Here is a 15,753-nt window from a genome sequence, read left to right as displayed (position 1 = left end):
TCCATTTCCGTCCAAAGGTCCTAGCTCGTCCAATAATGAGATGGGGTGGATTGAGTCAATGTTTGAGCAAATGATGAAGAAGAACGCCGACTCCGATGCCCAATTGGCATACCATAATACTTCTATCCACAATCTGGAAGTCTAACTTGGCCATATTTTGCAAGCTTTGAACACTCTCCCTAAGGGGGCACTACCTAGTGACACGGTAGTAAACCCGAAGGGTGGGAACAATACCGGCATGCAATGGCGGTGACCACTAGGATCGGTAGAGGTGGTGAAACAAGTACCTCCAAGCAAAAGGAAGTTGTGAGTGATGATGTTGAAGTGCAAAATGATTATGATCCAATAGTTGATGAGCAAGTGAGTGAAGAGAAGTTGGATGGTGAGGTGAGGATTGATATTCATGACAATGAGGAGGAGACTCAAAATGACGTGAACCCGTCTAGGGAACACGTGATAGACATACCAGAAACTACCTAAAGACAAGGATCCCTTGCCAAAGCCTTCTCCACCTTACCCTCAAAGACTTGCAAAGCAGAAGAATGAAAACCAGTTCAAGAAGTTTATTGAGATGATGAAAAGTTTGTCGATCAATGTGCCCTTGGTGGAAGCTCTTGAGCAAATGTCGGGATATGCAAAGTTTATGAAAGACTTGGTAACTAAAAAGAGATCTATTAATTGTGAGACCATCAAAATGACTCATCAAGTGAGTGCCATTGTGCACTCGATGGCTCCAAAGCTTGAGGATCCTGGCGCATTCACCATTCCATATACCATTGGGAGTGCAGATTTTGCTAAGGCCTTGTGTGATTTGGGAAAAAGTATAAATTTGATGCCTTACTATGTATTCAAAACTTTGGGTATTGGTCAACCAAGAGCTACTTCAATGAGATTCCAAATGGCGAATAGAATAATGAAAAGGCTGCTTGGTATTATTGATGTTGTTCTTGTCCGGGTTGACAAGTTTATTTTGCCTACAAATTTTGTGATTCTCGACTGTGAAATTGACTATGAGGTGCTGATAATATTGGGAAGGACCTTTCCTAGCAACAGGGAAGGCATTGGTTGATGTGGAAGCAGGGGAGATCATCTTCCGGGTGGGTGGCGATAAAGTTGTCTTCCACGTGTGCAAATAAATGAAGCAGCCAAATAGTACTGAGGTTTGTTCTTTTATGGATCTGGTGACGGAGGTGATAGTTGATGACACGAGTGCCATGATCAATGTGGAGGATCCTTTGGAAGCTCTATTGTTAAACCATGATGTGACTGAGGATGAAGTCTTGGTAGAGTATGTCAATGCCTTGCAAGGAATGGGTTCTTACTCCTATGATCCCCGTAAACTCTCCTTCAATCTTGAGAATAGAAAGACTCCACCAATAAAGCCCTCAATCGAGGAACCTCCCATATTGGAGTTGAAACCTTTGCCTCCACACCTCAGGTATGAATTCTTGGGGCCTTGTTCAACATTACATGTTATTCTTTCTGCGTGCCTTACTAACGTGCATGTAGATGCCACCCTTGAGGTGCTCCAACGAAGAAAGAAGGCAATTGGATGGACTCTAGCTGATATTCAGGGGATAAGCTCCGCCTTTTGCATGCACAAGATTATACTTGGGGATGATGCCAAACCTTCCGTGGAACATCAAAGGAGGTTGAACGAGGCTATGCAAGAGATCGTTAAGAAGGAAGTTATCAAGTGGCTAGATGCAGGGGTTGTGTACCCCCTCTCAGATAGTTCATGGACTTCACCTGTACAATGCGTGCCGAAAAGGGGGGGGGGGTATGACTGTGGTCAGAAATGAGCAAAATGAGTTGATCCCTACTAGGACTATCACCGGATGGAGGGTATGCATGGACTACCGGAAGATGAACAAAGTGACCCGCAAATATCGGTTTCCATTTCCCTTTCTTGACCAAATACTGGATAGACTTGTTGGGCGTTCCTACTATTGCTTTTTGGATGGGTACTTAGGCTACAACCAGATTATGATTGCATCGGAGGACCAGGAGAAAACCACCTTCACATGTTCGTATGACACCTTTGCATTTTCACGAATGTCATTTGGTTTGTGTAATGTATCGACTACATTTCAGCGGCACATGATGGCTATATTTACAGACATGGTGGAGGACTTCTTGGAAGTGTTCATGGATGATTTTAGTGTTGTGGGTGACTCTTTTGAAGAATGTTTGGGTAATCTTGACAAAGTATTGGACCGATGTAAAGAGACAAATCTAGTGCTTAATTAGGAAAAATGCCACTTTATGGTTGAGGAGGGCATTATCCTCGGCCATAAGATCTCAAATAAAGGTATCGAAGTAGATAAAGCGAATATTTAAGTGATTTCAAAACTCCCTCCTCCGACTTCGGTCAAAGGAGTGAGGATCTTTCTTGGGCATGCGGGGTTCTACCGAAGGTTCATCAAGGACTTCTCCAAGGTGGTAAATCACTTTTGCAAATTGTTGGAAAAGGATGCAAAGTTTGTGTTTAATGATGAGTGCATGAAAGCTTTTGAGCTTCTCAAGTACAGATTGACTACCACTCCCATCATCACCGCACCCAATTGGAGCTCGCCATTTGAGCTCATGTGTGATGCTAGTGACGTTGCAGTTGGAGCGGTTTTGGGGAAAAGGGTGAACAAGATATTTCATCTGGTGTACTATGCAAGCAAAACTATGAATGATGCCCAGGTTAATTACACGGTGATGGAGAAAGAGTTTCTAGCAATTATGTTTGCAATGGAGAAGTTTAGACCTTATCTCATGGGTGCCAAAGTGATTGTTCATACTGATCACGCAACACTCCATTACTTGATGACCAAAAAGGACTCTAAAGCTAGATTGATGAGATGTGTTTTGTTTCTTCAAGAATTTGACCTAGAGATTGTTGATGGGAAAGGAAGTGAAAATCAAGTGACAGACCACTTGTCCCGCTTGGAAGAGGAGGGGAGACCCAAAGATGGTCTCGAAATTAATGATGCATTCCTGGATAAACAACTCTTCTCAGTGTCTTTGAATTGTATTCCTTGGTTCACTGATGTGGCTAATTTTCTTGTGACCGACATTGTTCTGAGTGAGCTCTCTTCTAACCAAAGGAAGAAGCTTAAACGGGACAGCTTGGATTATTTCTAGGACTAACCTCATATTTTCAAGATTTGTAATGATGGTGTGATCCGGAGATGTGTTCCGGAAGAGGAGCAAATGAGTATTCTTGATGCTTGCCATTTCCTCGCCCTACGGTAGTCATTATGGTGGGGCGAGAACTGCTTCAAAGGTTCTTAGCTGTGCTTTTTATTGGCCTACTCTGTATAAAGATGCTGGCGAGCTTGTCAAGAGATGTGATGAGTATCAGAGAGCTGGTGGAATTTTCAAGAAGGATGAAATGCCTTTTACCACTATTCTTGAGGTTGACATTTTTGACGTGTGAGGCATAGACTTCATGGGGACTTTTGTGAGTTCATGTGGCAACACTTACATTCTGGTGGCCATAGATTATGTTTCCAAGTGGGTTGAGACTGTGGCTTTTCCCAACAACGAAGACCGGAGTGTAGTGACGTTTCTCAAGAAGAATATCTTTACACGGTTTGGCACTCCTTGAGCAATCATCTGTGATGGGGGTCACTGCAAATAAACCAGCATTTAGCGACGGAATTTAGCGACAAGAGATATTCCATAGCTACATAACGACGGATTAGCGACGAATTTTGTAGTTTGTCGCCAAATAAGCTACAAAAAGAATTGTATCAAATATAGCGACGGAATAGCGACAAAAATCAATATTCGTCGCTAAAATTGGCGCTAAATATTAGTGCCTTTATTTTACCTAAAAAAATTAGCGACGAAAGTGCAACGACAAAAAGTATTAAAATCTAGCAATTCAACGTCAAAAAATCCGTCGCTGCATTCATTTTAGTTATTAAGACATTCCAAAATTGATTGCAACAAAATTTTTCGTCGCTTGTTTCCTTAAAATAAAGCTTCATTAGATGATAGTAGCAACAGAAATTTGGTCCGTCGCTATTTCTGTTGCTAATATCTAGTTCCATTAAAGTAAATTTTCATTAGTTATTATTAGCGACAGAATTTGATCCGTCGCTATTGTCGTCGCAAAAATTCTGCCTAAAAAATAAAAATATCTTGCTCAAAAGACAGACTATTCGAACAATTAGGGCAACAACCCACTTTCTCTCCTCTCTATCAGACTCCTTCACTCCTTCAACAATGTAATTTTTTTTTCTTCAAATACAAAAATTGGGCGTGAATCTCAGGTTATTGTATGAAAATTAGAAGAAAACTTTTGTAATTGCAAAATTTTTGCTACATAACTCTGAAATTCGAAGTCGTATGTGATTTCTCTTGTGAAAGGATAAGCTTCTTTGTGATTCTCTTCCTTCTCATTCTACAGAAAGACATACAAAATCTGTTGGGTTCTTCTTGAGCATCCAGGTCTTCATCCGCTTCTCCCTTTTTATTTCTTCCTAATTTAAAAAAAATTGGTATGTTTATACCCTTATTTTCCATTGATATATACACTATGAATAGACATCATACTTGTTGAATTAGATATGAGTACATGCAGCGATGGAAGTAAATCCAATGTACTATTCTCATCATTATTCCACCGAATTTTTACAACTTTGTTAGAAGAAAATGATTCCAATGATTTTTCATTTTTCAGTTTGGCATTTAATAGTTGCTTTGAAATGTCCCTGGACTTCCCTGGTCCCTCTTAGAAATTCCTTGTAAACTACTTGTGCATGAACCAATTTTTCTACTCCACCTTTTTATTACACATTTGATTATCAAAAATTGGATTCCTCGGGTTTGATATTTTAACTAAACTAGATATGCATCTGAAAAAGACTTGAAGTTCGAGAGAAGGTTGTATACTATTAAACCTGTGCCGACACAGAAATTAGACTCTTAGATTCTACTTATTGTGTCAAAATATAGTCTTATACATTACTATCTGACCAGGAAACATGATTTTTAGTAGTGCTGATCTTCATTTGCATAAAGCGCGATGGATTTACTTAGGCTAACAGTTATATTCTGTTTTTATCTTTGATAACATGCTTTGTTTTCTTTTGCATGTTTTACTGTCTTCTACTTGTTTTGTCCCTTCAAATTTTCTGCCATCTAGTGCTGATAAGGTATCCTCCCATGCCTTTGATTTGCGTCCTTACCCTAATTGTCAAGCAATCCAATGTGTTGATGCATTGTTCCACAAATTCCTCTTCACTGCTCGGCCCACACAGACTATAGTAGTAGAGTTGCAAAATTAAAGGGAAAATCCATCATGTAAAAAATGAAGAGTTTGAAAATTAGTGTTTTTCTGATTGTAATTTTTCTTACTAAATGTGAATGGAGAATATATATTTAGTACCAGGTAACAGAGAAGAGGGCTTTTTCTGACCCAAGACTAACATAGAAACCTCCAGCTTCTTCACTTGGCTCATTACAGTTGCCATCTTTGGTCCTTGTATTACTAGTGCTTCCACTTCAACCTTTTAATTTTTTTTTGAATATAGGGGCTGGAAGGAAGATCACTCTCACAAGAATATAGAAAGTCAACCCTCTTTATAGTAACTCTATCATGAAGCCCACATATAAGAAAATGAACTGAAAAGATTAGTTGAATCTGGAAATTTAAAGGGAATGAGTACCATTAAATGTCATAAAATCATATTCATACAATAAATATTGGATTGTGGAAAAAAATACTGTCCATTTAGTTTTGAATTGTGAAGATTTTTGTCCTACTTTTGCATTTTCTATACACTAATTTATTTTCCCTTTGTTTGAAAATTTTCTTTGCAGGTCGACAAGAATTTATGTGGTAAAAGTTCTCGAAAAGATTCAGTTTTTATTAGTCTTCATGCTTGATCCAAAAGACATTTCAGGGTCTGGTGAGTTCTCATGTCCTTGTTCTGTTGATTGTGCTTTTTTCTATTGCATTGGTTTAATTGAATAATTTATAAATTACATTTTGGGGCATTCTAATTAGTATAATTTTCGACTTATGTAATCCTTAATATATATCATTTCATTTGTCTATTTGAGGTTCTTATTTTGGTCAAAGAAAGGAACTGAGCATTCAAAGATTTGTTTTCATTCCAAGATTGTGGTATTAGTATTCTCATCTTATTCTAATGTCAACTTGTTATTCATTTTAGAAAGCATTCTGATGTCTTATTAAATAAAGAACTCTAAGGTCTTGTTTATTTTAATATTAAATAGGAACATGGACAATCTAGAGCGTGATTGAATGTACAAAAGGTTGGATGGCCGAGGGGGTATTAATTCAAGTTTCATAATTGGTGTGAACAAGTTTCTCCAATTTGCTTGTTCTCAGTGCAATCGCATGAGTGGTGACAATGTTAGATGTCCATGTAAAAAATGTCACAACTATATTTTTATTGAATTTTATTTTTCTAGTAATCTGTATGGTATGTTATAAGTCATGTATCTATTTTGTAGTATAATCTATAGAGAATCGAATCGAATACCACGTTTTTAATAATCTAAATGATATAGTACTCTTCTAGTTTATGTTATGTTGTGCCTCTTTTTACATTAGTCTGACTCTTTTTTGTAGCAGTAGAATAATATTTCTTATCAAATTAATAGGGTTACCTGATAAATCTATCTAAATTAAGAATTAATTGGAGCCAAGATCGTTGTATTTTGGTCTAAAGAAGTTATCAAATTCAACAATATATTCAGAGAGTTACTTCCTCCGTTGGCTCATGTGTTTAGACTGGTTGTCAGTACATGAAAGTACATGATATTTTAGACAAGGAAAGGCTTAGTCATTTTACTGAATAGTAATAACAACATGCTGAGAACAAGCATGCATTTTTCTACTTTGTGTTGCTTCAATACTGGATTCTTTTGATGAATCTACCTTTGTTTCTTTGCTTCTAAAATAAGTTAAAGAAGCAAGCTTATTAACAGAATCAGCAATTTCTTTGACACAAATGACGATATCGATTAGTATTGATGCAACTGCAGCCACTGGTATGACTTCTAGTAAGTTAATATCTTCCCAAAAACCTGATATGAGAAGTGATTTCAGGTTCTTGGCTGCTGTTTTGGCGTTTGAGACATGTTTATTAACTGAAAAGGGAGAAGTCATTGTTTTTATAGAACGTGCTAGTTCTTTTAGTGCTTTCCCAGATTCTATGCTCATTTTTGTTGTTGTTTCCTTGATCATTCCCTTGATCTCTTCAGGTGCCTGCAATGGAGTTTAGTAGCTTATGTTAGTTCAAATATAAGAGTTTAACTTAGTTTCTATGAGTTGATACGTTACACTATTACTTGACAAAGCAAGGGATCTAATTTATGAAATCTGATAAACTTGTAAAATTAAAATGCTAACTGAGTTTTAAATGCAACTGCTCCTTTGATGGAATTTATGGGATAGATTGAGATTCACTTTCAATATGCTGCTATACAAAGCTTCAGTAGTCTCATTTTGAACTACATCGAGATGGAGAACTGGATCCTCTTGATGTATAGCCAAAACTGTGAATTTGGGCCTCTTAATCATTCATCTGCTTCTCAATGCGACATGCTACTTACTCATACATTTTCACATCAATTGGTCGGATAAATGGTTTTTTCTTTAATTTTCTGTAACTTAGCTTCTGCTTGTTTGAATTTTCAGAGACTATACTACTCAGGTTAAGTTGGAGCAGCCCATTGCAGGCTAAGAAAAGGAGCAATTGGAAATATGCCTCGAGGTAGAGGTCGAGGTAGCGCATGCCGTGTAGGTAAATCTTCAGTTAGGGGTAATCTTGCTACTCGTGAAAATATGGCTACTGTTCCCATTCCCACTATCAATCCTCAACAAGGTGGTACGAGTTCCTCAGGTGGACCGGATCACATCAATCAAGTTCAAACATTAGGTCCTAGTAGTACGCCACATATTCAAACATCAGGCCATGATAGTACCCCAACTATTAATTTGGAACCATCTCCAAATACCCCTAATCAGAGCAACACAATAGGTGAGGGTACATCTTCTCAAAGCAACATAATAGGCAAAACTGAGTGTAGCAGTACCCACCGACCGCAGATGCTTCTTACTATTTCTCCTACAGGGTTAGTCTATACTTGTACTATTACTTTTGGTATATTGTTATTGATACATTGTATTCCTTTAAATAATGTCTTCTAATTTGTTCATGTTAGAGCCTTCATATGAATGCTCTGAGTTTATAACTAAGTCTTTCAAGAATGAACTTGATCCTAATGGATTCAACTGAAAAAACGTCTCAACTGAGTTAAAAAAATTTTATTTTGGAGAATTCAGGGTATAATCTATCACAATTAGATTTTGAAAGTATATTAACTTTTATATGTAACTTATTAATGTTATTACTTTATAAAATTATTTCAGAAGGCTTTCTACTGGGATTCTTCAATTGATAGTGCGGTACAGATCCAATGGGAGCGTAGGGCAGCAAAAAGATATAGTGATTTTGTTAGCAAACTAAAAACAAATATGGTGAAACCGGACACTATTCTAAATAATGTGTGGGAAAGTTGGTTGAGACTTTGGAAAGATCCTAAGTGTGTTGAAAAGTCAGAAATAAATGCAAACAATCATTGTGGTGGGAGCGAAATTGCCACTAGGACTCATACATGTGGCTCTATCAGTGTTGGGGAGCATCGCAAGAGACTTGTGTATTTATAACTTTTTCCTCTCATTGATAGTAGAATTAGCAATCTGCCATGCCCCTTTGAGAATAGAGGTTTCTCCAACTAGCACTCTTCTTTGTCTCAAATAGGTTATTACTACTTGTTTCAAGTAAGTCAAAATAAACCAAATGATTCCTTGGAAGTGGGATATGCAATTAATTGACTGTCCATTTCCTGATTCTCTCTATAAACTGAAAATTGGGACAGAAGATTCTTTCAATAAGGGCATCTTAAGTTGGCTCATCGAGTCCTGGAAGCCTCTCTTTAGTACTGGCCCACCAAATTGCAGAAGACATAAATGATAGACTATATTACTACTAGAAAACAAAGAGCATTTTGTTTCAGCTTTTGGTAGGCTGTGATTCATGGGTGCTGTTGGTAGCTCAAATGGTTATTATAGTATAAATCACCTAAAAAGACGGTGTAAATGATCTTTTGCATGTCTTTTGAACCAAAAAGGTTTATAGATTTTTTAATGTGGTAGTTGCTTTTACCATTATAATTCATCTTTCCTCCTTTTGCCTATTCTTAATCAGTGTCATGGAGGAGAGCATGGGGGCAGTGTCATGAATCAGTGTAAGAGTGTAACTGTGAGAGTGCTGGCAAAACAAAAATTCTCAACTATCAGCAGTTCATAATATACTGATAATGTGCTAACGTTATGTGAAGAAATACTAAAAGATGTCTACATTAACCTAAGCCTGCTGTTGGTTACAACAACAAGAACATACCCAGTAGTAGGAATATAATTTGGAATAGGATGTTTGGAAATGGAATACATTTGAGATGCAATACTGAAGAAAGTCAACTTTTAACATGCTAGGATGTTTATTTCTTTGGTTCTTTATTTTCGGTTTAAGTAAGGTCACTCTCTTTGTAATTTCTTCATTACTTGAGGGTACCTTAGAAGCTCAGTGAGTATCCATTCTATTGATGTGGCTGAAATGTCCATTGTTGCAATAAGCATGTCCTATATATTTAAAAGGAAGCAAAATCAATATTAAAGATAGTTGTATTTTGAGCTTATATTAGTATGTGAATAAGATACAAATACATACAAATCAGTGATGTGACATATCTACTGAATTTGTTTTCAGTTGCCATGTAGTTCCACATATGGTTTCATTGGTTACTTGTCCTACCTGGAATAATTTCATTGGTTACTTGTCCTCCATATAGTTCCACATATAGTTGTAATCCCTGACTAGAATCTGGATTGTTCCTAGAGTATTATTGCTGCCATTAGTTCCTAATTGCGCAACTATACCCTTTTGTTTCTCTATCTTCTTAATTGAATAATATTTGTATAGGCTGTTAAAAAGGGTGGAGATCCAACACCAAGTGAGTTGCATTTGCACGTCCATACTCATGGTAATGATGGAAAATCTTTTGTTGCTGAAAAATCCCGAATTGTACATGTAAGATAACTTTTTAATTGACTTTACTTTCATATATTTTTTCATTTTATAAATTGAATGTTCTTATTAACTCTTCTACAGGAAAAATATCAGGAGATATTACAGCAATAAACACAAACTCAATCTAACATTGATCAGTGTAAAGCATATTATCAAGCCGCCGGAGGAGAAAAGAAAAGAAGAGTATATGGTCTTGGATCGTAAGCAAAATGCTACTATGGGCCAAATCTTCATGGCTCTCTTGGATCTGATGCTACATCGTCAGCAACACCTCCAAATTCTCAATCAACACCGACAGGGAATCTGGATGAGTTAGTGATGTGATTGATTCCTGCACTGACAGATCATATAGTTCCTGTAATCGTTGAGCGAGTATGCGAATTAGTTTCCTTACCTTCGCATCAGCCAAATATTGATATGGCACCTACAGTTCCAAGATCTTCTACAACTGCTAACATTGATGATGTTCATGCATTGGATTCTGATGATGACCATAACTCTCCAGCCTAGCATATTTAGCTTACTTTGTTTGGACATTATTGTTGGTCCTTGTGGATTTTTTGTACTTAATGATACTGTTATATGTATTATGCTATATATTTTGGACCTTGTTGAATTTATATTAATATCAGTGACTTTTTATTAAGTATATTTAATAGTTTATGTAATATGTTTGAACAGAGTACATTTAAATTAATAAATAAAAAGAATTTTAAAAAACCAGCAATATAGTAAAAATAAATCAGTGACGGATACGTTCCATAGCTAAAATTATCGTGTAAAATTAAATCTTACGATGAGTTGGCGACAAAAGGTTTTTGTTGCAAAAAGCATGGACAATTAGCTATAACACGGCTAGCGACGGACAATTTCGTCGCTATAAGAACAAATGACAAATTTTATTATGTATTGCAGCGACGAAAGACATCAAAATAGTGACAGAAACAAGCTATATAGCGACAGATATTTCCCTCGCTAAACTTTTCTACAAAAATATGTCGTCGCTACTCCGTCGCTAATTCTGCGACGGTTTGGTATTTTTCGTCGCTATAATCCTAGCAACGAGAATTTTAGGGACCAACTTGAATCCGTCGCTATTCCGTCTCTAAACAACCTTAGCGACAGAAAACATTGATTTAGCGATGGAATGCGGCCGTCGCTAAATGCTGTTTTTTTTGTAGTGGGTTCTCATTTCTGCAATAGGGCATTTGACACTTTGCTTGCAAAGTATAGTGTCAATCATAAGGTATCAACTCCTTATCATTCTCAGGCTAGTGGACAAGTTGAGATCTCCAACAGGGAGATAAAAAGCATATTGTCAAAAATTATCAATGCAAATAGGACTGATTGGTTAAGGAAACTAGATGATGCTTTGTGGGTTTATGGGGCAGCTTATAAGACTCCAATTGGTATGTCTCCATATCGTTTGGTATTTCCGAAAGCATGCCATCTTTCGGTTGAGTTAGAGCATAAGGCCATGTGGGCTTTGAAGCGGTTAAATCTTGAGTGGGATGTTGCAGCAAATCTTCGAGTAGAGCAACTCAATGAGCTAGATGAGTTTCGATTTCATTCCTATTCCATATCATCCTTGTATAAGTACAAGATGATGTACTTACATGACAAGTATGCCCAGAGCAAGGAATTCAAGGAGGGTGACTTGGTTCTCTTATTCAACTATCGGTTACGACTGTTTCCGGGAAAGCTCAAGTCAATATGGAGTGGCCCTTTTGAAGTGGTGCATGTAACTCCATTTGGTGCTCTTGATTTGAAGAATAAAAATGGTGAAGTTTACAGAGTTAATGGGCACCGAGTTAAATACTATCTGGGATATTTTGATGATAGCCACATGGTGGCTTTGATCAATTTCAAATGATGATGGTAACATGCGTCGTGCTGCGACGTTAAATCAGGTGCTTCTTGGGAGGCAACCCATGTGTTTTTTCTTCTTAGTCTAGTATTTGTTTTGTACTAACTGGTTTTGAGATTTGTGTAGGAATTTTTGATACAGTGCAGGACGAATACTAAAAAATTTGGCTAAGTATGTAATTGGACCGCTGACCGCGCTCGAAATTCCGCAGTTAGTGGAAGTTTTTTCGTGGGGGCGTGATTTGGTAGTGGACGCGGACTTGAAAAGTCCTAAATGTGACCTCTCTGAAGTTTCAACCGCGTCCGCGGTGGCTTTTTCGCGGTCAGCGAACCTTGTTTCGCGGTCACGCTCACTTTTCCGCTCTCAACAGTAGTGTTGATCTTGCAACTCTTCAAAACAGCAAAAAGTGCGGACCGCGGTGGAATTCCGCGGCCGCGTCAGGTAGGTTGGTGTGGGCCCTCAGGGTTTTAGTATAAATAGGAGGGGCCTCCTCCTTTTACCCCGTTCGCACCTTTCACTCTCAACCGAAATAGCTTACTGTTCATCACCCCAAATCTGATCCCAATAGCATAACACTAATCATAGGTTAATTTCCAACACACTTCAAACAACTGGTTTGCTCAAATCATCACATTGGTTTTATATTTTTACTTTTCTTTTCTTTTAGTTTTAACTTCTTCTTTTTAATTAAGGTTTGATTATCCCATAATCTAGGCTTTGATATTAAAAATTCATGTGGGTACTTGTTATCCATGCCTAATAGGGGTAGGGTTGTTCATTTTAGCACCTAAATCGCCTAATTTTTATGCTAAGTGAAAACCCTAGAGTGCCCGTTCATTTTGAATTCCGCGGCCACAACCGTAATTTCGCAGTCAGCATTCATGCAATGTCCTGAGTTAAAAATGATTGGTTTTCCGCGGTCAGTGGTGGAAATTTCGCTGTCAGCGGCCTGCTTTAAGTGGCCACACTTCTTTTTTCGTAGACCGCGGACTTTAAGTTCAAAGAATTGCCAATTAGGGACCTCGGCCGCGCTTCCTTTTTTCGCTCTCAGTGGTACCTCAGATTCAGAGATTAGGTAGTCTAATTCTCAACATTTCGCGGACGCGGTGCTTTTTCTGCAGTCCGTGGTTGCCTTTACGTGGTTGCGCCTATTTTTCCGCGGTCAGCGGATCCTGATTCTGAGAGGCAATATATGCAAGTGCTCTGCTATGCTTTAGTTCCATGTGCAATGTTTTAACTTCAACTTCAATGCTTAACCATATGATTGATTCATCGTTCTGACTTTGTTTCATGGCTTATTCTCTACATACAATGGTTCGATCTAGAGGTGCCGGTGATACATAAAAGGGAGGGCTGAATCCTCCTGAGGTAGGGGAAGAGGAGGACAAGGAAGGACCAAATTACCACTAGCAGTCCAGAAATCTATAGGGAAGCTGTGGAAAACCATCAAAGTTGCGGACAAAGTCGCAAAACATTCTGAAAGAAGTGAGTATGTCCCTTCCCGGGAAGTTTCGAAAGGAGACTCAATGCCAACACATATTCCCACAGACTTTCAAGGGAAATTTCAGTTATGGGACGAGCCTACACCCCCTACTTCCTCTGCTTCTTCTGAGTCGTCTGATGGCTCAGAGGAAAGTAGTGAGGCTTCAGCATTAGCTTCTCCACCTGCCACACCTTTGGCCTCACCAGCAGACCATATTGATGTAGATGCTGATATCCCTAATGACGGGAGGGGTGTGACACCCAGATAGGAGGGTTGGGGAGATCAAGGAACCCTGTGGTATGACAGAAATGTTTTGTGAGTGAAAAAGGCTACCACAAGTTTCGGGAGTGGTGGCCTTAGAGGTCACTTACACATGAGAGGGTTTTTATTGAGCGAGATCTGCTACCTCACAACCCGAATGTCAAGATGCACTTCAATGAGAAAGTGGGGTGGCAGTTTTTCACCAGCAACTTACCAGATGCCAATGAACACTTGGTCAAGGAATTTTACGCGAATGTCGCCAACATAAAAAAGGGCACATTTTTTTTACCAAAGTCTGGAACAAGAAGATTAAGTTTGATGGCAAGACCTTAAATATTATGCTAGATTCAATGACGAGGATGAGTCCCTGTATCTGGAGAAGGTGGCTATGGATGAGTTAGCTAGCCCTTGGCTTGCATCAGTTATGGCTCTTCCGGGGACTAGTCCAGCTTGGTTGTTACCTAGGTCCCGATATACAGGAACACTTTGAGCTTCGGGGTGAAGGGTTGGGAAACTTTTGTGTGCAGCTGGTTAGACCTCACTACGCGTGATAGTGATACGTCGGTCTCCTGAGCTATTATTATGGGGGATATCATGGCGGGGTACCCGATCAACGTCGGGAATATTATGGCCAGGGTGATACTAGAGTGGTTGGAAAAGATGAGAGCTCGTACCCTTTCCCAAACTTCCTCACCATGTACCTGGAGGATCAGGAAGTCGAAGGAAGGGACTTTGACACTAAGGTGAAACCAAAGAGGCCATTCTCCTGGTACATCCTTCAGGGTCCAGACAACCCCAAGTCCAAGGCCAAAGCCACCACTTCTACTGGCCAGTCTAAAGAGCCAGGGGTGGTGGCCACTGGTTCTGAGCTGTCCACTGCCATGCCACATCCTCCCTCCGGACTATCTACTTCTATGCCTTCTTCAGTGACTTCTTCATCAGCATACCCTCTAACTACACTGAGTGTTAACCAGACTCTTTCTAGCATCAACAACTGGATGCAGGCAGCTACATCAAAGCTTTCTGTCCTATCCAGCACAGTGGCAGCTTATGAGCTCCGGCACAACCTCAGGTGCCTGCTTCAGTGGAGGAATCACTCAAGGAGCTTCTGGACAATCAAAAGAAGATTCTGGACAACCAGGAGATTATAATGGCCACTTTGGATGCTCAGGGAAAACAATCATAGAACTGGGCAAACAAACGAAGAAGATGAAAAAGACTAGGGCCTCAAAGGAGTCCGTAAAGATGTTGCGCAAGGAAGTTGAGAAGATTAGATCAGCAGGAGACATCCTATTGGACCTACTCTTGGAGGAGCCAGTTCTAGTAGCTTAGGCAACACAGACACTAGAGCAGGAGGCTGACAGAGAGACCATGACGAGAAGTGTGATCCCCCAGATTGAGGATTTGGAGATTGAGATGGAGGACCCCGAGGGAGGTGACTCAGGCCAGCCACAGGACCCAGCCAGTTTCCCATGCAGATAGAGGCATCATAGGGAGTTTTTCTTTACTCTCTACCCTTCCCCTATTCTATTTTTGTTAATAGCATTGAGGACAATTGTTACGCCCTACAAAATTACATTGATATTACATCTCGCAGTATTATATTACGATAATATTACATCCTGCAGTATTATATTACGATGATGTTACATCCTGTAGTATTATATTACGATGATGTTACAACTTGTAGTATTATATTATGATGATGTTACACTTTGCAGTATTAAATTACGATGATGTTTCACCCTATAGTATTGTACGTTAAATTTGTCGTAAGGTAATTGACATCAGTCCAAGGAAAAGATTATTCAGAGTTTATAAGGATTATGCTATTTCACAAGTGATGAGTAAATTCGTAAAAATAAGACGAGAAGCAAGTAAAAGAAAATGAATTTTCATCCAAGTTTGGCATGTTGGGATAATATACGGGCCAAACGTTAATACCCGGTATTTATGGACTAGTGCCATACAAGGTACTACATGACCATGATAGTAAGGTGTATAAGGTGTGTTAAAAA

At 38.8% G+C, this 15,753-nt stretch overlaps 3 protein-coding genes and 1 pseudogene across 3 annotated transcripts; all 4 read left to right on the top strand.

Annotated features, from left to right (window-relative positions):
• Positions 1 to 694: 694 nt before the first annotated feature.
• LOC138879267 (uncharacterized) lies at positions 695 to 1,069 on the top strand. The gene has a single exon (XM_070158871.1). The coding sequence runs from the start codon at positions 695 to 697 to the stop codon at positions 1,067 to 1,069; it is 375 nt and encodes a 124-aa protein (XP_070014972.1).
• A 67-nt stretch (positions 1,070 to 1,136) lies between these two features.
• Positions 1,137 to 3,132, top strand: LOC138879266 (uncharacterized). The gene is made up of 3 exons (XM_070158870.1): positions 1,137 to 1,751; positions 2,095 to 2,208; positions 2,473 to 3,132. Exons 1-3 carry the CDS (start codon positions 1,137 to 1,139, stop codon positions 3,130 to 3,132), a joined length of 1,389 nt encoding a protein of 462 aa, XP_070014971.1.
• A 4,603-nt stretch (positions 3,133 to 7,735) lies between these two features.
• On the top strand, positions 7,736 to 10,634 carry LOC104248120 (uncharacterized; annotated as a pseudogene).
• A 637-nt stretch (positions 10,635 to 11,271) lies between these two features.
• Positions 11,272 to 11,997, top strand: LOC138879265 (uncharacterized). Its single transcript, XM_070158869.1, has one exon. The coding sequence runs from the start codon at positions 11,272 to 11,274 to the stop codon at positions 11,995 to 11,997; it is 726 nt and encodes a 241-aa protein (XP_070014970.1).
• The last annotated feature ends 3,756 nt before the right edge of the window (positions 11,998 to 15,753 follow it).

This window comes from Nicotiana sylvestris, chromosome 10, assembly GCF_000393655.2.
Source record: "Nicotiana sylvestris chromosome 10, ASM39365v2, whole genome shotgun sequence".
Taxonomy (NCBI): domain Eukaryota; kingdom Viridiplantae; phylum Streptophyta; class Magnoliopsida; order Solanales; family Solanaceae; genus Nicotiana; species Nicotiana sylvestris.
This window is presented reverse-complemented; position numbering and strand designations above follow the sequence as displayed.